This window comes from Astatotilapia calliptera, chromosome 7 (genome assembly GCF_964374335.1).
Source record: "Astatotilapia calliptera chromosome 7, fAstCal68.1, whole genome shotgun sequence".
NCBI lineage: Eukaryota > Metazoa > Chordata > Actinopteri > Cichliformes > Cichlidae > Astatotilapia > Astatotilapia calliptera.
Genome location: NC_137428.1, coordinates 38933795 through 38958784, shown reverse-complemented (window position 1 = coordinate 38958784; position 24990 = coordinate 38933795). Strand labels below are relative to the sequence as shown.

General features: G+C 39.7%; 1 protein-coding gene across 2 annotated transcripts; it reads left to right on the top strand.

The window, feature by feature from the left end:
• Window positions 1–3021: 3021 nt before the first annotated feature.
• Window positions 3022–17033, top strand: june (JunE proto-oncogene, AP-1 transcription factor subunit). 2 transcript variants are annotated; one of them, XM_026174557.2, is made up of 2 exons: window positions 3022–3179; window positions 11351–17033. In XM_026174557.2, exon 2 carries the CDS (start codon window positions 11478–11480, stop codon window positions 12519–12521), a length of 1044 nt encoding a protein of 347 aa, XP_026030342.1. In that variant the 5' UTR covers window positions 3022–3179; window positions 11351–11477; the 3' UTR covers window positions 12522–17033. The 2 variants fall into 2 exon arrangements, with proteins under 2 accessions (XP_026030342.1, XP_026030344.1); XM_026174559.2 differs by lacking the exon at window positions 3022–3179 and adding an exon at window positions 3242–3409.
• The last annotated feature ends 7957 nt before the right edge of the window (window positions 17034–24990 follow it).

Genomic DNA, 24990 nt, shown 5'->3' with positions numbered 1-24990 from the left:
AGGGTAAAGACTTTCGCACAGGGCCAGGTTAAATGGTAAATGGCCTGTATTTGTATAGCGCTTTACTTAGTCCCTAAGGACTCCAAAGCGCTTTACACTACATTCAGTCATTCACACACACATTCACACACTGGTGATGGTAAGCTACATTGTAGCCACAGCTGCCCTATGGTGCACTGAAAGAGGTTGGTTAAAATAACAAGAAAACTAAGAAATCAGGCTGGGGGCAAATACTTTTTCACAATTATTTTTTACAGATATCTAAATATGCTTGTGTTGTGGTCTCCAGCACGCTTCTCTGAGCTGAAGGAAGACTCAGTTCATCATCTTCTGAACAGGCATTGAACATTTTGTATGTGTGTGTTGGCTGCTCCACCTACGGTAAGAACAGTAATTACTTTGGTTGCCAAGTAAAACACACTGATCTGTCCTCACACACACACACACACACACACACACGCACGCACGCACACACACACACACACACACACACACACACACACACACACACACACACACACACACTGTGGTTATTTGTCAGCTTGTCTTTAGGCTGTTGGCTGAATACAGCGAGGCTCAATCATGTTTACTTATCAACAGAAACAGTTTCAAATCACAACATGATCAGATCTCATATCATTACTCATCTATCATCTATCATCTATTATTTAATAGTATTTTTAATTAAATCTGTCTGTTGATTAATGCATCTGTTCCCACTGATGTCAGAGAGGTCTGATCCACTGTACTGTAACCTCGCTCGACTTCAAGGTAATTTGGTGCTTTTACATCAGACTGATGTTTCCGGCAGTGTGGAGAATTCTTTAAAATTATATTTAAATCTTCATGGAAGAAGATACAGCAGCATAAAAGTATTAAAAATAAATTAAAGAGGATATGAACACCTCAAAGCACTCTCACTCTTTAAAATGGTGTTTGCAGACTTGCTTACTTTCTTCAGTTAAATTAACTTTTAGTTGAATGACAGAAAGGTGAAAGATGTTATAGCGGCATAAGAAGAAAAGTTAAGTAAACACAGATAAACACATAGCTTAACTGATATACACAAAAGTTATAATTATGTACGTCCTCCAAAGTCTGCAGAACGGAAACTGAATCACCTGTGAAGAGGTAACATAAACTGGCTAAAACTGAGGCTACAACAGGCCCAACGAAGAGTCAGAAAATTACAGAAAAACTAAACACAATAAGTTTTTTTTTACTTATTAGATTCACTGAAAGTGGAACAACAAATTGTCAAACATGGAGACATACTGTAAAATGGCACTTGATTTTCTTAAAACGCAAAATGAGAATATTCTTGTATGTTTTTATAGGCTGTCTAAACATATATAGTTTTTGTTTTGTTTTGTTTTTTTACAAGCTTTATGCTCTGGTTTTATTGGTCTGGGCCACTTTTGTATTGCTCTGTATTTGGCATATTTTTTTCAACCTGACCACAATCATGAATGCACTTGTTTATAGCCACATACACAAAATAAATATTTTCCTCTTTTTACTGGTGAAAAACGCTTATTTGGAGTTTGGAATCATTTTGCTGCTCACACCACAGACCCAGTTTTGGTTCTAAAATTTGACAGATTTTCACAAATCATTTGAATTCTTCTTTACTAAGTTATTAATTTAAAATCAGTTACTTTGTAGACACTAAAAACAACTTTCTTATGTAACTGTAAAATGTAACTGTTCCCAGTTCCCTTAAGAATCTGTTTTCACGGCTGCCGTTACGACACATTCCCTGCAGGGATATATATAAATATAGGATGGACCGGGGTTGGCTGTCACACTTTTTACTGTTGCATGAACTACTGATCATTGAAACATCTTTCAGTAACTGTTAAAATAAAGCTTAAGGTTTTTCACTTTTCCACTTAACTGTAAGAAAAATAAATTAACCATCAACGACACTCTGACACTTTGTGACACGCTTTAAAATATACAACTTTCTGGATGAGTCAGTCCCGTTGACTTACACTGAAACCTGACAATTTAAATCCATAAACACAAACCAATAGTTTACTTTTCATGACTTTTTTTGTGAATATTTGCTTTTTAGTTGTGGGACTGGTCCGGTCGATCAGTGGGTGTGATATATCTAAGCCTGAGTTATGAGTAACAGATAAAAAAAAGACTCTTTGCACAGTTGTTAGAAGGATGTGTAATTACAGTCCAGTCTTACAGTCCACAAAAAAGTAAAGTTTTGTTTTTCACAGAAACTAATTATACAGATTCTTCAGGACAGTGAGCACAAATTTGTTGTGTATTATTTGTGTAGTTTTATGTCATACGTGCAAATTGTGTGTAGGAAAAGCAAGAAGGCATCAATTTACTGAATCAGAATAACCAAGTCCTCAATGCCTAAAGTTAACCAAGCGACATAATTTTTATTAATAAAAGCGACTTTTAGCTGCTTCCATGTTCAGTTTGTTTGATTTCCTCCCGGGATCAGGCGTACCTGTAAGCCACCACACTGTGGATCATTAATCATCAAACTGAATTCATGAATCAAATAAAGCACAAACATCTGTGACTTGTACAATTTGGGTCTCTTATGTACCAAAAAGGTCAAATAATTTACTCCACTACCAACCCCTCCAGCCTCCACAGCTGAGCCTCTTTTGTATTTCAAAAGTAGAAAATATCAAATTTTGTATAAGTGAACATGTACACCTATATATGTGAGATGACAGATTAAAAGTGACAAGTGTGAGATAATGTCGGGGATAAAAAAAAAAAAAGAAGCTAAATTACGTCCAGGAAAGGTCATGCGTGAGGTCAGAGTGGAGTCCAAACCCCTCTCAGAATCAGGTTGTAAGGGAGTGTAAGGGACTGATTCAGGGGGAGTCATCCTCAAGCGGACGTTAGAGGAAGAGTCGGTGTGGGGGGTTCTTTTTCGGGGGTCCATCAATTTACCAACCTGTGAGGCACGGCTTTCAACCTTTCACGGCTCATATATATCACATATATATGTTCCCCGTGTGAAGTATGTCAGTGTATAAATAAAGGCGCTCATTAGAGGCGCGTTGGAGAGATAAGGAGCAGAAAGCGTCAGAGTGAGTCACTTTGTGATGGAGAGAGACTTCAGCCGCTCTTCCTCGCTCTCTCTCTAAGTCAGTCTCTCTGCTCTCGGATGGTTCAGCAGCTCTCCCTGTCTCTCTGTGAGTATCAGCCTTTATCAGACATTATTCCCGCTCTCATCGCCTCCCAGCCTCGTCATGCTGGACTTTTTTAGATGAGACACCGAGCCGCGGTCGGTTAGGACGGTGATGAGGAGGGGGAGGATGATGATGGTAGTGTTAATGATGCCTCGCGCTGGTTTCACCCGGTCTGAAGTTGACGGAACTTCACCTGATGAAGTCCTGAGAGGAGAGGACTGATCAGAGTGTCGGTACTGAAAACTACCTGTTATTATAAATTATAGCTTACACAGCATTGAGGAGGATGAAGGTGTTTGACCTTCCTATTAACGAGCTTCGGTGTGATATGACGACTGTTTCACTGCTTACTGGGATTTATATTCATCACTGTCACATCTACTGTAACATGTAAGCAGGGTTTGAATGCTGCAGCTGGTTTAATGAACTGTTGCGCACTTCATATTTCTTTATTCTATGTTTAAAAAAAATCAGCTTTTTGACTAACACGCCGCACAGTGCTGGGATTAGAAGCGGGGAGGCAGCTGTGACAAGCGGTAGAAAATTAAAATAGTTAAGTAGTTATGAAGTTTGAGTAGTTACGTTACCATCGGATTTGGGAGAGTTTGTGGAAAATGTGAACATGTTGGATGATAAATAAGGAAGAACACTGCACTGGAGGTCGTTTAGGAAGTCGTGTGTCCAGCAGAGGGCAGTGATTTTCATTGGCCACAAATAACATTATTATTATTATTATTATTATTATTATTATTATTATTATTATTATTATTATTATTATTATTATTATTATTATAATAATAAACTGCTGTGTTGGGTGTGATTGGGAGTTTCTGAGATGCAAAGAGAGGTCCGGGGTCCAGACACCCTTTTTTGAGCAAATTTACGGTATAGACCCATTTTATTTTATTATACTCTTATACTTTTTTTTTTTTAATTTGCAAAGTTTTTTATTTTTTATCTTTTGAGCTCCTTTTTTTTCTTTTCTTTTTTTTGCTGTTTTACAGCTCCTCTGTTTGTTTGTTTTTACCTCATGGAGCTATTTTGTTTTGTCATAGTGTTTTTGTTTTGTTTTGTTTTGTTTTGTTTTTTAACTACTCTACTTGCTGCAGGCTGTGTTTAATGTTTCGGCTGCTGTAACACAGGGATCTTCTGACCTTTGGGAATAATGACCTGTATCTTGTCTTAACAGCATGACTACACATGCATGGAAATGTCTGTAAAGTGAAAACATATTGGGTCTTGTACCTCTTTGTGCCACTGTGTTGGTTAATCACATGTAATAAGACACATTGTTAAAGCTGGACTTACTTATTCGCAGTGTGGTTCATTAAATTGTGACATTAAGCAGGTCTACTGTTTCTGCTGGTTTCTGCAGCTAAAGTGGCGCAACTAATGTTTTCGAGCTGACGTTCACTTCCAGCTCAAGTGTTGTGTTGTTTTTGGACTAAAGACAGTCAGAGTTGTGTTTGTGTTGTGTTGTTGAAAGCTTCCCTGCCAGTTTTGAGAAACATTCGAATGTTAGCTGGAGTTCTGTGGAGGAAGTTAACTTGCAGTAGTAAGAACTTTACCGTTTGACCAACACATTTCTGACCTCATCAGTCAGCTATAAAACAGATTACAGCCAACATTTTAAATAGGACATGTACAGAAAACAACTAATCACATCGAGGATTACTGGTGGATATGCACATGAATGTGTAAGGTTGGCTGATTTCTATACCTTTTTAGAATAATGCTCTTCTTTATGCACCTTGGAAGTGGGTGACGTTGCTCTAGAAACATCTGCTTTGTCTGTAAAAGAAAGTGGGATGTCCAGATTTCTAAACGCTGCTCACTAACTAACAATGACAGTGGGCAAGGCGCCTTGCTTTGTTTAGGAGCATTGAGGCGAGGGCTGGAAGAAGGAGTTAAATGTCTGTAGGTGGGAGGAAGCATGGAAATGCTGATGTATTCCAGTGCTTTCCCAGCTCGTACAGTGGAATAAGTGGTGGGTTCATACTGGAGCTGGAGATGCAAAACTCGAAAAACGATGCCCACTTGCTCAAAAGTGAAACAAAATAAGTTCACATGGCATACGAGCTGTGAACATATTTTCTCAGGGTGGGATTTATAATGTTATCAGTCAGATCCATCCCCACCCATTTATGCTGTGAATGGTTGCCAGACTCTCTTTGAAGCCCAGAGCTAGATGTGAAGGGCAGTGCAATCTTAACAGTTTGGGGCATAAATGTAGAAGATGGCCGTCGCACTCTCGTGCCACCTCTTCATGTTTAGACAGTTTCAGACTAATCTAGCATGACCTCTCAAGCCCTGTCCACACATATATGGGCATTTTGTATAACCTTTCTTGTGTATTTTTTCCTTTTGTCCAAATGTAAACAGGATTTAAAGGAACTGAAAATAGAGCTTTTGAAAAACAAAAGGCTTATGACTAGCTAACATTTCTATCTGGGTAGGGTTACAATGGCATGTGTTGCTTTGGTGAGCTCTTGACAATGTTTTAGTGTTTTTGTGTGGATTGAAAATGTTTAAAAAAGGGAAAAGTATTTGTGGGCGTAGCACTCAAATGTTACATGACATGTGACAGGACTAGGCTGTCATCGTTTCAAACTACGTGCTGTGCAATGAAAACCAAAACGAGTTTGTGAAAACTGTCACATCTTATAATCTGTAGTTTTCTGGCTCCTCTGTGGTTTTTTGTGTTCCTGAATATGGTTTTTCATCTGTCTGGTCTCATATGTCTTCCCCTCATCCACAACCAATCACAGCAGTTGGCTGTTCCTCCCTGAGCCTGGGTCTCCCAGAGGTTTCTTCCTGTTAAAAATTAGTTTATCTTTCCCACTGTCGCCAACTGCTTGCTTTTTACTTTTTAATAATTTTTTTAAATTTTTATTCTAATTTTCATTTTAATTCTGTGAGTTAACGTAGTCTTTACCTTATGATATAAAGCACCTTCAGGCTACTGTTGTGGTCATTTGGAAGTTCCTTTTTAATAAAGGACAAAAACTCCACCTATGCAGGTTGAAGGTAAAGGAAGCTAAAACTGATCTAAAAACTAACTAATTTCACTCTTGTTGATGGAAATAAAGATAAAAAGGAGATTTGGAAAAATATTTTTGCTGAGATGATTTTGGATAACTGAAATAAAATAAAACATATCTGTAGTTCTCGCTTTTGTGAATTTGGTAAAATGTGGATTCACAAGCTGCCCGATGATGCTTTCAAGCATTTTTTTTTTAAGATTTGACTCTCAACTGCCATCACAAAGCTGTTTTACTGTAATTACCCAACAGCTTGTGAAATAATCAAAGTCTCGAATCTACTGATTTGTTTCTGGTCATGAATTTTCTCGTCTTTCTGTTTGCTTTGTTTTTCCCTGAACACCAGTTCTCATCACGTGGACTGACTGACATGAAAACACGTGACCGTTTGTGTCCATGAACACAAATAAACAGGTTGCTTTTTTGTCACCATTTCATGTTTTGTTGCCGTGAGATCAGGCTGTAATGTCTATTCTGACTTTGCTAAAACCTTGAGAGAAACCCTGCATAAAATAAATAATTTAAGACAAATTAAGAATTAAAAAGACTAAAACTGAGACTGATTAAATAAATTAAAATAAATAAAATAAATTTTAAAAAGTAAACTTTTACAGTAAAAACTAAACTGAAATGAGCAAACCCAAGTTCAAATCATACACATAATCTTCACATGTTTTCTACCAGTATTAATAATGAACGTAAAATTTGTTTTATATGATCATTATTCAGCAAGATTGAGAAATAGATTATAGGCTGGGTTAAATAAAACAGTTACCACTTATTTTAAAACTTTGTTTTAGGTGTTGCCTCCAGACTGAAAAGTCTGGAGACAATGATGCTACAGACACTAAATAATCATAACAATATGCATCCATGTGAGCCTACCAGATCGCTCTTACTGGTTCAACATCTCAGACCAGACATACTTTAAAAGCTGATAGAATAGAATATAAAAATTCAAAGTCTTAGAAGTTCCAGTATGTTCAGAGCCATGATGTTTAAGCTGTTTTTGCATTAGCTTAAGCATCAAGTGACGCCTGTTGTCCCTTGTTTTAACTTTAAGAGTTGCATCAATGTCACATTAGCCTGTTTGTCTTTGTAAGCTTCAGACTCATCGTGCTGGGCTGCTGTTAGTCACCTGAGCTCAGATAATCACCTGTGTGCAGCCCGTGATTATCACACTAACTTCTATCTGACGTTTTCACTCCTCTCCTGTGGGGAGATCTTCCTCACGCATGACCTTGACTGCTGTTTCTTACTCTGAGGGTTTTTTCTCTTATTTCTCAATATGCTGCTCTGATTAAATTATAAGGAAGCAAAGAGTCGAGGTGACGGTGGACCTGAGCTGAATCAGTTCCTCAAGCGTCTCGCCTCGTGGTCAGTTTCGTCACCACATGACACACACTGCATCTGAACTGTTGAGGTTAAAGGATAGAGGGGATGTTTTTGTAATTTCTTTTTTTTTATTCATGAAAAGGATTCAGGAATTACAGTGACGCTTGTCACTGTGTTGGTTATTTGTCTCTCCATGTAACTCAAACTCGACCACTGTGTTTCCTTTTCAGCAAAAAATATTTTCAGACCCATGTGTTGCCCTTTTGTGGAAACAGACTAGAGGTTTCTGTCTTTCTGGACTCGGAGAAGAGGTTAAGAACTGAAAGGGGTAAAGCTCCAACAACACTTGTTATATATAGAATACACACTGTTGTTTTACCCACACAGTAAAGCCAGATAAACAGAGAGAAGAAATGAAGCATTAAAATACAAAGACTTCAATCCATTCAGACAGGTGCAACACTTATCTCTAATATTTAATATAAAATATTCTAAAAACGCTCTCAAACTGCTGTCAACAAAATAAATAAATAAATCCATGGTCCTCTGCTTACACGTGCTTTGATATTATCTCTGGAGGGTTTATCCATGCCCACCAGCACTCTCATATTCCCCAGCTTTCTCTCCTATTTCAAAACCATCTCCAAGAAATCTATATATCTAACCCATCTGTCAACCCAACCTGGCAACCCTAAACACAGTTCATGAAATAGCCTCAAACTCTAATCTAATGAAATTAAATCTTATCTGTCCAGTTTCATCGTGTCCACATACATATTTGACAAATTTGACTTTTAAATTTGCTGCTCTTGCTGGTCAGTGCCAGAAATGCCAGCTGGTTAAGTGAATTATTTTGATAAAAGCCGACCTTCGCTGACAGACGGAGGGCCCTCCTTTTTCTGACAAGAGGATGTAAATGTGCGAAGTTTGGCATCCGCACCAACCAGATCGGGTTTGCAGGACATCAGTGGTGTCAGAGTAAGCTGACATAAGAACTGAAGCAAAATGAAAACCACATTAACCACAAGGCACGTGGAAGCATGCAAGGACGGAGAGCCACATGTGCTAGCCATACTGACATTAGCAACGCTCGGCAAATTAATTTAGCATTGCGTGTGAGCAGCGTAACACATTAGACAAAGTTTCCCACTCTTCAGTGACATTTAAAACAGTAATTATTGGGGGAGGTGAATAATGATTTCAAATGGTTCGTAAATTCCCACGCAGTATTTGTACGACCGATGTTTAACCGCATTCTGTTGGAATGTGCCCAGTTTTCATTGTTTTCCTAGTGTTAGTTTCCCTCCTGATACAAAACACAAATTAAATGTCAGGAACAGCCCTAATTTCAGTCGAATGAATCATTTCACTGCTCACACCAGAGACCACAAGTCGGGTCATTCCATGACTGATTTTTACACTCAGTTTAGGTGATCGTTAATGTATCATTAATTACTGATAAGAAGTCACTTGTTATCAAAGCTAATGAGTTAGGTTTAGAAAATGTTGTGGTTTGGGAAAAAATGGTTTTGCAATGTTTTCTTCAAATCTATGACATTTATATCCTAGAACACAAATGGTTATTTTCCAAGCTTTGGTATGACTGGGTGTATCATCCAAAGACGATTCAAGGAGTGAGTGCAGCTGATCTTGTTGCAGGCATTCAGACCGGTCAGATTCTGAGTAAATTAGCTCACTGTCGTGTAGTCGCTTCAGCTCCTCTTGCTGCAGAGATAGAAACTTTAAAAATACACGACCATACACATGCTGGTAAAGTTTGAACTGACCTGAATTGACTCTCTGAGTCAGTAACTCATAGGATATGAGACATGCTTTATTTTTCCCAAAAGTTGATAAAATACTGTAGCAGCAGCCAAAATGTCAAACAAAACCTATAACAGCAAGTAGAATAGCTCACACAAAGCATCTACAAAAAATACTGCATACTACAAAAGTATTCAATCAATTCAAAAGTGAAGTTTCACTAAAATCACTTCACACAATCAGACATTATAGTTTGGAAAAAATTGCCCAAGAAATCCCAGGATTTTCAAACTTGAGCGCATGTACGGTCATTTTTTTCACCCACGTCTGCAAATCTGCTGAAAGAGAACGAGGCGACAGCTTGTCCATTTAATGAGACTTCAATAAATACCTGAAACAGACTCCTCTGTAATGTTTACAGCATGATGGATTCCTGCAGTGAGCAACGGTCATGTTAACGTTGAGCTTTCTTCTCAGGAGTACATCTGCTCCTTTCTATCAGACCATCAGTGCTCGTCATATAAAGGTTTCACTAGTGGAGCAGCCCAGTGAACAAGTTTAAACAAGCTGTAAATCTCACCTTTGGAGGGAAATCTCGACATAATCAGGGATGTGTAAGACACTCTGTAATAACTGTTTTTTGACAGGATCCTGTATCGTTTACTTAGCCAGCTCTAGTTTTTACACCGTAACAGCCTTACTGAAGACCCATGCAAGGATCATGGTGGATTTGCTTTAGGATCATCCTCCAAGTGTAGACGTTTGTTGCCTTTTAAAAGTGGAAATGTTTGTCATAGTTACATTAGTTGCTCATCCTGTCCACTCATATTCCCCCGTCTCCCAGGAGAGATGACCCACTGCACCAACTGCCTTTATTAAGACTCACAAATATTTGCTGTTCTCAGAAAGCGACAACTTGCAAGGAAACAGATTTTATTACAGCAGCATATTGAATTTAGGTCTAAGTGTAACAGCCTGTCGTTGGAGGTCAGAAACATATCAGCAGCTTGTAAGTATAAAGTGTAGAACACTGTGTGTTGTGAATTGTGGGGCTCCTTTCTTTTCATAAAGAATCCACCAGTGTAGCCTCTTGTAAAGGAGAACTTTTTCTTGGTTTTTAGAGAATTTTAGCAGCTCATATTATTGCTATAGGGTTAGCTGATCAGTTAGAGATGTTACTATGAAGAACTCACATTAGTGGGAAACACTGGTTGGGTTGCTGATATGACAGTTTTTCATTTCTTTCAGTTTCTCATCCCATGTTTAGATGGACTCCAACTCCACCCTCCTGGACTGCAGCTGGCAATGGCTTCTTTGTTCTGCTCTGCTGGGACTTCAAGCATCACCCTAACCAGAACCTGCAACAGGTGGAGAGCTGGTTCATGTGCTGAGCTCACAGAGACTGCAGAGTAGAACAAGGACGACTGGCTACAGTGCAGGAGGGTGTATTTGGAAATAATCAGCAGGACTAAAATAAGAAGAACATATTTCTCATTATTCATACAATTAGAAAACCCGTGTGCCTTTAATTTGCTTGTAAATTAAACCTCTTGGTTTTTTGATAGCACAGACAACTGAAAAGAAGCTTTAATCCAATTTTTTTGTAAACGAAATATTTACAAGCAATAATCTGTCAAGTTTAGAGGCCATACAACTGAGCATATTTTCAGAACAAGGTGTAGTTAAGTTTGGAGCTGGATATGCAAGTGCTATTAAAACGTTTTTGTTTCTGATGAACATCACTGAGTCATAATGCAGTGAGGCATGTTGTCTGTAAAATCAGGAACAAACAAGGATACAAACAGTATGAAGACGTGAATGCAGACACATATTTGATGTCATGAAAATACATTTCTGAAATAGAAAAGATGGTGAGCATGATTGTCAAATTAGAGGTGGCTGTGTTCCTTCAGCCTTAGCTCAGGGTGAAATGAACCCACAAACAGAGCAGGAGAATGAGAGGTGAGGGGTAGTGATTGTCCTGTTGTTTTGGTCCTCCTCTTCCTCTCACAGACATGTTTCTTCCTCCTGCAGGAACTCTTTTTCTTCTCTTCGTCTTGCCTTCATCCTCCAGACGCAGACGTCAGTGGAACGTTTCAATCAGCTCTCATATTCAGGTTAATCTGATTATGAAGATTTCTTCTGAGACGCCTCTCTGTCAATGACGGCCAAGATGGAGACTCCTTTCTACCACGATGACTCCCCCGCTGTGCCCGGCTTCAGCCAGATCGCCGAATACGAGCGCTACTCGGGAAACAAGATGCTGATGAGTAAGAAAGCCATGTCAATGGCAGGAAGTCACCACTTCCCCAGTGGTGGTGGAGCAGGAGGGAGGGGTGGGAACCCCAACATCCTGGGGCTGGCTAGCAACAGCTCCTTGATGACATCAGCAGCGTCCTCTGCAGCATCCTCAGCAGACATGAACCTGCTAAAGCTGGCGTCCCCAGATCTGGAGCACCTGATCATTCAGTCCAACCAGGGGCTGGTCACCACCAGCCCGGTGCCAAACTCCACCAATCCCTTCATGTACCGCAACCAGGCCACCAACGAGCAAGAAGGATTTGCTGATGGCTTTGTCAAGGCGCTGGCAGACCTTCACAAGCAGAACCAGCTGGTTGGAGGTGGGCCCATGTCTCCGCCTTCATCCTCTAGTGTCTCCCTGCAGGCGTCCTACCAGAGGAATCTGATGTCAGGTGGAGATATGCCCATCTACACCAACCTGAGCAGCTACAACCCGGGCCAGATGCCATACTCTGGAGGGCAGATGGCATATGGTGGAGGCTCAGGCCACGGTGGAGGTGGAGCACCTCAGCCACACCCTCGAGGCCTGGATGCCCCGCAGACTGTCCCTGAGGTCCCTCATCCTGCAGGGGACCCCACCTCGCCACCGTCGCTCTCGCCAATCGACCTGGAGACACAGGAGCGAATCAAAGCAGAACGCAAGAAACTTCGCAACCGGATTGCCGCATCTAAATGTCGCAAGCGGAAGCTGGAGCGCATCTCACGGCTGGAGGAGAAGGTGAAAGTCCTGAAGAGCCAGAACTCGGACCTGGCCTCCACCGCCGCTATGCTACGGGAACAGGTCGCTCAGCTGAAACAGAAGGTCATGAGTCACGTCACAAATGGCTGCCAGATTTCGGTAAGCTCATCAGCTGCCAGCAAGGCCGGAGGAGGAGGCACCGGCAGCGAGGACTCCAGCTGCTGAGGAGGCGGGACATCGCGAGAATATGCCAAGAGGCCATTTACTTTTAAGATTTTGCTTGTGCTTTCAGTTGGAGCGAGCAGAGAGTAAGCGGCTCGTGTCATCAACGCCTCCAGAAGGATAGGTGGATGTTAACGGCATTCAGAGTCCCGGAAACTCTCTGTCACCTAGCCAAAGGGGGCGGAGCTTTACAGAGGAGACTGGAAAGGAAGCAAATGGAAGAATGCAAACAAGGTTTGGATTACGGACGACAACTTCTTAAAGAACACCTGGCAACATTTGAGACTTAAAGTGTTCAGATTCCACACAATGCATTTGTTTAACAAGTGGAACAAACTGTCAGATTTCCACATTTATTATGAACCGCTCACAACATTTTTCACACATCACACCTTCCACCTCTGTTTTTTTTATTCACACTAAAAACATATTTAAGATGTTACAGATGAAGTAAATTATCTAAAAAATATTGTTTTTACAGTGCGAGCTGAGAAGATTTATCATAGCATCAAAATACCGAAATGAAATGAAAAACTCTTTCATGTAATCAGATTACTTTTATTTACAGAGTAGGAAATGTAACTGTGGTTTCTTGTCATAATTTACAAACATCTGTTTTCAAGGTCAGGAGAAACTTTCTTTAATCATTTTCATTTAACATGATCTGTGCTGCATTATTTAGTTTTTTTTTTGCTTTGTAATCTGATTATCAGTTTAATCTCTTTAATTTCATAACAGTGTGTTAATGCAACTAAAGACCGGCTTCTTTACAAACAATATCTTTCAACTTCAACAGCTCTGTTTTTAAAGCAAAGGTATGTAGTCTGATTATGTTAATCACTCTTTAAGCTCCAGTCTGGCCTACAAAGTCACATTTGTTGATGGAGGTTTTTCAAAGTGTTTTGAGAAAGAAATTACATTAAAGTTATGTTTTTCCCAGAGAAGTACTTCATCAGTACCAAAATGTTCACAGGTAATCATTAGCCTTTTGAAAATTCATGATGGCCACCAAATGTGGCAAAAAAAACAAAAAGATACACATTTGACCAAATATAAGTCCACTTTAAAATTACACTCTTAAATTACACCTCAGTTTTGTTTGTATCATAGCTCAACTTTGTTTTCCAAAAATTTTTGTGAACAGGGGATAAATTGTTGAGTTACTTTTGTTTCAACTAGATTTCTTGGATTGACCCCTACCTGCCTACCATTTGCAGTATGCATATCAAGGTTATAGAAGGATAATCTCTCAACCTGCACAGCACGTGCAGCTTATGTGACGCCTGTAGGTCTGACACATATAACTCTCTCTTTCTTTGGATCATATTCAGCAGTCTCTTCAGTGTTAGCTACATTGTCCTAATGAAAGTTCAATTGCAGTTTAACCTGTGTTTTATGTTTGAAACTGTAAAAAATTTTGTAAATGTGAAACAAAGTAGCTCTTAAGAAGCTTTAAAGGCGTAAATTTGACTTCCCCAAAGGCAAGTATGTGGAATTCAAAAGATAAAAGGTGTATGTATTCATCTTTTACCATCTACTGGTTTGTGAGGTCCTGTTTTCAGTCCTCTAGAGGAAGATTTCACATCTAGATTTCACTGCCGCCTTCAATGTTTTGAAACTAGATGTGACGGACGATGGGGTGGGTCTGACTATGAAACCACACATAAACCGGTATGTGCACATGCACACCCTGGCTAAAGACTTACAGATTGTTATTCAATAATCCTCCTTTAAGACCAGTTTAGACAGTTTAGACAATTAACTTATGTTTGGATTTATTCAAAGTGATGATAAACCCGCGACTGAGCTCATATATTCAGCAAGGGTTAGGGTTAGGGTCTAGAGAGGTCAAGTTCAAACATCCTTTTTCCTCAGACTTCTGCCAGACTGGATATGTTTTTGCATCCAGAGCAGATGCTTCCTGGTAGATGTTAAAAAGGATGAATTTCGAACGTCTTTCCACATTGGATTCATTCTTCAGACGTGAACGCTATGTCCACCTTTTATACTCTCGACACATAAAGATTGCTTTTTTCTACGCTGGAATTAATAGCAATTTTGGAAAATGGTGGCAGTTTTGAAAATTCAAGAGGCTAATGGTTCCAGAGGCAAATGAATGGCTCCAGAGGGACAAACATAAACATGCAAGTTTTGGTGTTCATGAATACTTTTGAAAGATTGTCAGAGTAATCTGCTGGGATTTTTCTTGAGTTACAAACAAAGGAAGTGCACAGTCAGATCTGCACTTGTTTTAAGTTTAAATGTGTATAACTTTGCAAAGGGAATCCAAATCATTTAAATCTTTTTGTTTTCACATTTAACTTTGTGTGACCGCGTGCAAACCAATCCCGTGTTGGAAGAATTTAATTATTTTTTTTAAAAGTTAAGGTATTTGACTCTTTGTTTACTTTTCTGCAGATGATGAACTGTTATTATGGAAAAGGAATTGTTTCATATCTGTTTTATATTCATACTATTGTGAAACAAGAAAATTAGTGTTGACTAATATTCATTATTCTGATGTTGTTACTGATTTACTTTTTATCTTATAAAAAAAAATAATGGTTCATGTAAGTGAGTTTATTTGGTGCATTTGTTAGCAGGTTATATAGAAGCCCATTGATGCTGGAAAAATAGATGGAAATAAAAAATATTCATAGATTTGTGCCACAAAATTAGACTGAAAACATGTTCTGTTGACTCTTAAATTTTTGTCATAGAAAGAATTTAATCTCTTTTATCACCTGGCTGTAATGGGCCTCCAAGGTTTTTTGACAAAGAGAACGATACATCTGAGGATGCTGGAATAAAGCATTCGTGAATACATTTCAGATTCAATTCAAGGTCAAACGGACATTTCTAAATGTAATTAAAACATACAGGGAGGAAAATTCACTCAGATATATTCAGGTATGAAAAATAATGCTCTTCATATGTATATTTATCTAAAGATTGAGGTTTCTGCAGAAATGAGGTCCTTAAGGAGGGATAGGAAAACCTCTGCAGATGGTGCAGATCCCGAGGTCCATATTGGTCTCCCTTCTGGGCTTCCAGAGATACTTGGGTGAGCTTAGCTTTACCTAGAAATCCTACAAACACTGGAACTTGAAAAGTTTTGAGATGTCCTTAATGACCTTGTAGGTTTCTTAAGTACACTGTAAAAGTCTGTAGTGGTAGAAGTCTGAGGATAATAATTGTCCTTGGTCAGACAGCTCTGAGGTCCTGAAGTCAATGTCATTAATGGGATTTCTGAGGGCCTTGACAAAACTGATAATGCCTTTGGGAGAACTCTGAGGTGCTGGAGGGGTGAGATCATTATAAGGGTTGTACAGGTACTAGAATGAATTCTGGTGGACTTAGATATAGGTTGTAGTTCCCCAAGGTATTTGCCTCTACCAGGGCCTTCATAAGTTCCTAGAACAGGTATCCTGAGAGCCCTAATGGGATTTTGCAAGGTACTAGACTGTAGACTTTGAGGGAAGGCTCTTAATGACAGGCAGATTTCCTTAAAATTGTATAAATATTCTTGAGAATATTGCACAGGTACGTGAGAATCACTGATGATTTTGCCAAGTTTCCCTGAGTATATATTCAAATTCTGGTCTCTGATGGGGTCCGTGAGGTCCATAAAGAGGTTAATTCAGTCCTTGTGAAACTTCCTGAGGTCTTTAATAGCTTTCCAGAGGACCCTAGGGGGTTTGGAGGGGTCTTGAGGATGATTAGTGGGCATTAGTGGGCCCAAAGGTCCAAACTTTGCCTGACTGAATTTGTATGATTTTAAAAGCTGATTTATGACAGACATTTAAAAGATCACAACTGGTTCCAAGATACAAAGAATACAGCCCACAGTTTGTGTTACATGTGAGGGTACCTTGTTGATTGATAACTGTACACGTTGTTGTGGATTTTCTAAGTTTTGGATGTGGGTGCACCTCAGATTTATATTGTGAAAAGTTAACAGACTGGGCTTTTAATCTAGTCGTACAGTTGTTTACTCACCTAACAATCCTGTTGTTGTTTATGCAGTGTGCTGGTTGATATTTTATCACATTTGCAGCCATGAGGCTAATTGACCCTTTCTATTTCAGACTCTGTTTTGCACTGGCTTTACTGTCCAATCAGCATCTGTATCACGTTTGCAGATTGCAGCTGTCAGACAGAAAAACATGTAACTGCAAAGACAGACAGAAATATTTACTGCTCACAGATGTTTCTTTTAGAGTTCGTGTTTTGTGTTTGACAAATCAGAGACTCTCAAATATACTGTTGGCAAGTGTCAAGCAGATATTTATTTTTTTGAACTTGAGAGAGGCTTTTGATGTCTCTAATGATTCTATTTTTGTACAAATGTATAAAAGTTGTTGTTATTAATATACTGAAATGTGTGTATGTACAATCTGATTTGTTCAACCTCTTCGTGTCTATTTATTATAAATTGGTTTGTGTTAATTACGCTTCACTTTGTTCTGCTGTGTTCAGATGTTTGTGTCAATATACCAGTGATGAAACATTCAACCGCTGCTTCTCTCTCTCTCTCTCTTTTTTTAGACACTTGCAGCTGGGATTTTGGAGATTGCCTTATGACAGAGATAAAGCACATCACACTCATTTTACAATAGTGTCCTTGGGTGTTCTGTTCACATAATGAAAGTACCAAATCCATTGAAATGTAAAGGGAGTGTTGTCTCTGTTGTGGCCTTTAGGGACATTTTTTCAGTTTCATGTTGAGAAATTTGGGGAAATTTGCACATCAGATGGTTCCCTATTACGTTTCCCAGTTTTGATTTACTGTATATTGAGATATTCAAGAGAAGCAGAAGACTGAGACATGCTGAAATCCTCAAACCTGCAGAACTCCTTCGTAACAAGCAAAAATGTTATAAAAGAAAGTGTAACAAGATTCAATTTTATATAAATACAGTGAGGTAAATGTGTTGAGTTGACCAACATCTGTGAATCTTTCATAAACATTTTTGCAGTCCAAAATCTATCTACTACTAGTGGCTCCATCATAACTCATATAATCTATGGTTGCTTTTAGGAAACACAGGACTCAGTCAAAGTTTAGAAAAAATGTTTTGTGGTCTCAGCAAACAGGAAAAGTCCACAGTCACCAAAATCCACCCTTAGGACCCCTACAGCACTGTTAAGGATCTAAGAAAAGATCCTTGTCAAAGAGCAGCCAATCCGTTAGAGGTTGTGAACAAGGATGTCCATATACTTTTGAGCACACAGTGTATCCATCTATTTAACTTTGGAGGGTTTTTTGCCTGTTGAACTCATCAGTGAGTCATCAGGATGAAGTGATTTCTCTCCCCGTGAATCAGAGCAGCAGGACTGAAGCAGCTTGTTTAGACCGTTTGTTCATCCCCATCATCCCCATCATCATTTTCTTCTCGTCTTGCAACCAATAACAGCACTTAAGATTTATATCTCGACTTTTTCCTTATAATGCTTCAAATGTTATCTGGAGTCAGCATGCTCCTCTAAACAGGATGATTAGCTATGAGCTGTAACCGTGGGGGTGAAACAGCTCGGTCAGACACTGACACACTCTTGATGCTCTTGTGTGTCAGTTTTAGTCGAGAATGAACTGACACTCATCTTTATACAAATGTTGATTCATAAATGCAGTTTTCATAATAAATTATTCAGATAACGTATTAGTGAAAAAAGATGGCACTCCTTAGGAATAAAGGTAGCATTTACAGTTTGACCAAACAGGTGAAAGAAAGGCTGGAGTCTGTTTTTTGACAGAGCCAAACTGAGTCAGTCGTGTTAATGACAGTGTTTATGGAAATCCTTTAATAATACAGTCACACTGTTATTAGTAAAACACACAGGCCGGTCAGAAAAACTGGCTGCTTTCAGTTGACTCTCAAATGGAGACTCAAATCCCAACAATAACACCTTCAATAAGAACACACAGAGCTCCACAGAGGCTGCACAGCTGAGTGTTTTTCTCTACCAGTTATTCACACAACTACTAATCAAAGGTTGTCACCCATTTTGGTATAAAGACTAAAAAAATGATGTAACAGATGCCCTTACAGCGTTAACCCTGCATTATTTTTTAATGCCCAGTGTGGGATAACTCATCTGGTGTAAAAAGAAGTAATTTGGTTAAAATGGCAAATTTCCCGCTTGATTTATGATCTTAGTAAACATTTTCCTGATGGGGTCATGGTCTCAATGAGTAGTTTCAAGTTCATAGTATGTTAATTTCATAAATTGTGCTCCCATCTAGAGCAAAGCAGACAATGCAGCGCACTGGCACTGTTGTGGAGTGAAAAGCTCATAAAGCGAGAAAATTATTATTGATTAGAACTGAACGGCCCTCTACAACAGTCCCAGTTTCTCACGTGGTGTTGCTGTCTTCACAACAGGACTTTTGTAGACATTGACCCCCTAGTGGTGGACAAGTTTATATTATTGTGGACTTGTGACAATCTTGGTGACAAAATACGATGAATAAAAAAGGCCCCAATCACTCAGGACTAAACACCTGTCTACAACAATCTGGTCGCTAGGTAAAAACGCTCTTTGATCAGTTGGAAGAAAAACCTTGTGATTGTTGTGGTTGATTTGTCTACAAACTTGCCAGCAACTCTCAAAGTGGCAGTAAAACCGTTAAAGTGCTTTGAAGTGCATTACAGTACTGCTGCCCGGTGGTGGCTGGCCTGTGTTTGTGGACACGCTGGTATCTTCTACGCAAACTACAGGCAACCACAGTGACCATAATGAGGTTTTTGGTGAAACACGCTCTTTGCAGCCAATTTCACCCAGCAACAGCCAGCAACCTACAGGAGCCACGCACCAAACTGATGGTTGTGTCTCGTTCTATATGTACAGATGACGTCACGTGAGAAACCTCAATATATGAGAAAAGAAATCCTCTACAGATGATAACCACCCGGTGGCAATGCCCTCAGAAAGTAAAACACCTTATTGGAAATTTAGAGGTACAACAGCTTTTCTAAAGTACTACAGGAGGTCCTCGTTTGTTTTAGAAATTTCAACCTAATTTAAAAAATTTAAGTCATTTCTAAAGCTTTGGGACTCTAGAGAATTACAGCAAAAGCCATTATCCACAAATGGAGAAAAACTGGAACAGTGATGAACCTTCCCAGGAGTGGTGGGAATACCAAAATTACTTCAACAGTGCATTGATGACTCATCCAGGAGATCACAAAAGAACCCACAACACCATCTAAAGAACTGCAGGCCTATTTTCCTCAGTTAAGGTCAGCATCAAAGTCCAGACTTAAATCCGATTGAGATGCTTTGGCATGACCTGAAACAGGCTGTTCATGCTTGAAACCCCTCGGTGTAGCTGAATTAAAACAATTCTGCAAAGAACAGCGTGCCAAAATTCTTCCACAGCGGTGAGAAAAACTCATTGCCAGTTATCACAAATGCCTGATTGCAGTTCATGCAGCCAAGGATGGCACAACCAGTTATTAGGTTTTGCGGGCAACTACTCTTTCACACAGGGTCAGGTAGGTCTGGATAACGTTGTTTCTCTTAATAAATTTAAAAACTGCATTATGCATTTACTCAGGTTATATTTGTCTAATATTAACATTTGTTTGATGATCTGAAGCATTTAAGTGACACAAATATGAAATCTAGAGAGAGGCAAATACTTTTCCACAGCACTGTAAAAGTTAGTCCACAGTCCGTCAGAAGGTGCGCTTTTAACTAGGTTCAGGTACTGATTAAAAAAATCCATGTAATACATGAAAAAGGTAACTAACACATAGTTAGTTTGCATTTTAGAGATCTAAAGAATAAACTCTTGAACCCCTTTAGATCTAATCCAGTATCTAAATGAGTGATATCTGACCTAAGCAGCCGACTGGCTAACGCTTCAGTGTTGGTACTTTGACTTCAGACAGACTGAAACAAGCGTTTTTTCTTCTACGTGTCTGTATGTGTGTGTGTGTGTGTGTTAAGCTGTTTGGTAGAAAATGTTGTGTTGCTGTTTTTCCATATTCTGCTCCAGATGGAGTGACCCACTTACTGGGAGAGAGGGAGAGGGAGAGAGAGAGAGCGGCTCTGTGCCATTTCTGGTGACTAATACCCCCTCCACCCACACCTCGACACACACACACACACACACACACACACACACACACACACACACACACACACATACACACACACACACACACAGAGCGAGCTGTATCGGTGTGTTCGCAGTCATGTTGTTTCTCTGTATTTCTGCTCTCTGATGATTCTGTTTGTTAAAAATAAAGACGTTTGTGATTAAACGAGTGTTGACAGTGAACGTCAGCGCCTATTATTGTAGTTTTACATGTTTTCTGCCTCACAAGCCCTCGGCCCAGCGCTCTCTGCTGCTTCACGCCGTCTTTCTTTAAACATGAGAACCAAGAAAAGAAAGAGAACGCTCCCAGTCTGAGAAAAAAAAATACTTCACTGCATTTATTAAAGTGCAAAAACACAACAATGAAGCCATCATCAGTGTAGTTTAAGACAAGCAACAATCACAATATAGAAAGCCAGGTTAGATCCCAGTACCAATCAGAAAGCAGAGATCTAATTACACAATGATCTGCAGAAAAAACCACCCCAAAGGCCAACAGCCATAATCACAATATACATTTATTTAAAGATATAGTATCAACACAGCACTATTAAAACCACTACTTAGTGTTTTGGAAGGCTATAAGTTCTTCTGTAAGTTAAAGATGAGATCCAAAGCTGTCAATGTCAAAGCTGGGAAGGCGCCAAAAGAAAGTTCCAGCCGATCCAGGAGAGAAGGACAACCGCTGCCTAAGCAAAAACCCGTAGTGATCCCATATGTGTCAGGAGTATCAGAACAGTTGAGACGCATTTTTTCTAAACGTGTGTCTCTGTGATTTTCAAACCCCAAAACACGCCAAAAACTGGTCCACCCCAAGGATCGGGTCCCCGACACAAACAGAGTAACACAGTGTACGCTGTTAAGTGCCAGGAGGGTTGCCAGGATTTATATATCAAGGAAACCAAACAACCTCTGGCGAAGCGGATGGCACAACACAGAAGAGCTACCTCATCAGACCAGGACTTTGCAGTCTATTCACACCTGCAGGCCAGTGGACACTCTTTCAATGATGAGGATGTACACATCCTGGACAGGGAGGAACGTTGGTTTGAGCGCGGAGTCATTTATGTGAAAAGGGAAAGACCATCTCTGAATCGAGGAGGGGGCCTAAGGGTACATCTTTCGCCATCTTGCAATGCTGTGATTGCAGCCATTCCCCAACTCTCTGTGAATGATACTCATGGCCATTGATCAGTGGTCTTTGATCAATGGCCATGAGAATTTGTATAATTATAATGAAGGAAATGACCTCCCAGCCCATTGTTCCTTCAGTGGTGCTAGTTTCAGTCACTGTGCAATGTCCTGTTTATAGGATTGGGGAAACCTGCAGTCAGCTGAGACTAAAGAAGTCACTTGGATGAGTGACGAAATGATTCTCCCACAAAATGCTACGTCCAGATGAACAGAATCAACTTTTGGAGATTTACTTACCTGGATGATTGAGCATGCATCAAGACGTTATTGGACATTATTGGTTTTCAAAAATTAATCTTAATGATGTGCTGCACATGAATAGTGGTAATAAAAAGGCCAGAGAGAGCGAGAAAGATGACTGAACAGTTTTGGGTGACTACATTTTAGAAAACAAGATCTTCCCACTTCCAGAGGAAACACAGTCATCATATACGCCTTTACTAAACAGGCAGATATGGACGCTAAACACATATCTGCATAAATATTCATAGTTTTAGTACCCGAAGCTATCTTTCTCCACCTGTAGTCTGAGTTTGAGCAGACTTTGGCTGCACGCAGGTAAATATTCAATGTGGAGAGCAACAAAAAAACAATCTGAAAACCTTGAAACCATTGGTTATTGTATGACAGTGAGAAGACGTATCTACAATGTAAAAGGAAAGGACCATCTGCCTTCACTCCAGGGCCATAGGCAAACAGCATTAGACAGTGAGTGTTTAGATTTCATATAGCAAAGTGTGCTGATAAAGATGTGCATCAAGTGGACTAATAGCTCATTTTGAAATTAAGGTACTACCAATATTACATAAATCTGACATACATCAATCTACACAAACAAGATGTCTTTGTGAGATTTTTCGTAGGGGTCAAGAACAACATAAAGTACTGCAGCAGTCTGTATGGTATTTGACAAAGAATAATAACAAGCATAGAAAAAATGTATAGGAACAAGTTATCAACCCCCACAGTCACAGAATGCAATCATAATATTCTGTGCTAAGGATAACTTGTACAGATGACAAATGTGGTATATATACATAATACCATGGCACCTTCCGTCTCGTCATGAGAACAAAATATCAACAAAACAGAGGTCAAAATCCAACATAAATGGCCTGTATTTATATAGCGCTTTACTTAGTCCCTAAGTAAATTTTCCAACCCAGTTTAGGGCAAAAAGTGTAATAGACATGCTGTTTCGCTGTGTCTGTTTCACACTAGACCTCTCCAAAACTTGAAATGTACACACATGAAGAAGTTGCAGTTTCAGAGAAGGAGGTTGGGGTGGCTAGACGGAATCACAAAACCACAAAAAAATTAGTCAGTATCTCTTTTAACCAGGTTTAATTATCATGAAAGTTAAAATAAAAGCCAATTTTAATCCAAATATTTGCACAAAAATGCCAGATACAGACAGTGACAGATACACTTCCTTTCGCTGATGGGAGGAAGACATCACAGTGGAGGCATTGCTGTTACAAGATGATGCTATTAAAAGGATTATTAAAGGCTCAAACGGCCGACTGAGGTTTTGTCTTTCAGAGGTATTTCTTTTTCAATGATTTATAATAGTTTTAAAGTCAGGAATCAGGGGTGTGTTCAGATGGCGATGAAGAGGTAGGATATGTAAATCTGATTCATTTCAGCATCCTGCTCTGACCGCTGGATCGGTTAGAAGCCCCGCTCACTCCATCTGCAGGAAAGTCAGCATCCATCCACTCAAGCTTCTCCTTTAATTCAATCTTTCTGCCTCGTTAACTATTTATGAGACTCACCTGAGGCGCTGCTGGGCCCCGCCCATTGCTCGTGTCACATTGAGGTGACAGCAGCTATCATGCGAGGGCATCTTAGGAGGGAGAAACGATATAACATGGTGGATGTCAGCGAGGATCTGATGGAGAGAGGAGATCCGAGTCTGCTTCATCTCCTCCGTCAAAACTGATCACCAGTGTCATCACCTGAGCCCACCGCAGGGATGAAGAACATCCATCCTCATCATGACGTCTTCATCAGAAAGCGCAGTGATAAAATGAACACGTCTGTGACACCAGTTCTAACACCCACAGACGAGATTTGTAGGTTTACTTACCCACACACACACCAGTGTTACCCAGACTTTTATGAAATAATAAAACATTCACCACAGAAAAGTTAGGTTAGTCTTCAGAAAAGATGCTTTGGAAGTTTTCTAACTGAATGATTTAACCTAGAAGTAGGTTAACGGCTCTTAGGGCTTGTGGCTGCCCTAAGAGCCGTTTGATTTCTCCAGATACTAAGGAAAGGTGCACCAATGCTTCCTTTATTGCCTCCTTTAACAGATGATATGGGGAAACATTATAACCTAATTCCGGCTCATTGTGAAGTCCTTTCCTTGCGTGACAGGTTCAGAAAAGTTCTTTATAAATAAAGTTAATAACATGTTTTCATGACATGTCCTCATTTTGGTGGTTTCTGTATTTCCAGCTTTTTGGGATTGTCATTAAGTAATCAGAGATGCTGAAAGCTTCAATAAAGGAAGACTTGAAGTGCATACAGGTGAGAGACAATGTTATTCTTTCACGAGTGGAATTGGTGGGCTTAAGTCCAACCTTGATAATTAAGTGGTATTTTTCATTGGGTTATCTATATTTATACAGCATGCATAAGACAATAATATGGCCTGGCCTGTATTTGTATAGCGCTTTACTCAGTCCCTAAGGACCCCAAAGCGCTTTACACTACATTCAGTCATTCACACACACATTCACACACACATTCGCACACTGGTGATGGCAAGCTACATTGTAGCCACAGCTGCCCTGGGGCGCACTGACAGAGTATATATATACTTGGATGGAATAAAGCTGTGAGTTACAGTTGTTGTTTGACATGCTGGACATCCTAACCATTTTCCTCTCATCTGGGGTTGATGGTTTGGGTCCTCCATGGCAAAGTAGCGACACATCTGAACTTGTACTTATGTACAGTTCTTTAATCTCGGATCTTGGACTTTGTAGTTATTTGTAAATAGTTCCAAGAGACCTTCCCAGTTTATGTAAATCTACAATTCCCCTCCTTAGATCTTCACTGAGTTCTTTGAACTTTCCCATTGTTCTGAGTATTGGTCAATCCAGTGGGCGCTGTCAAACAAATCCTTCTTATGGAGGCCAAGAGAAACTACTGGCTGTAGAC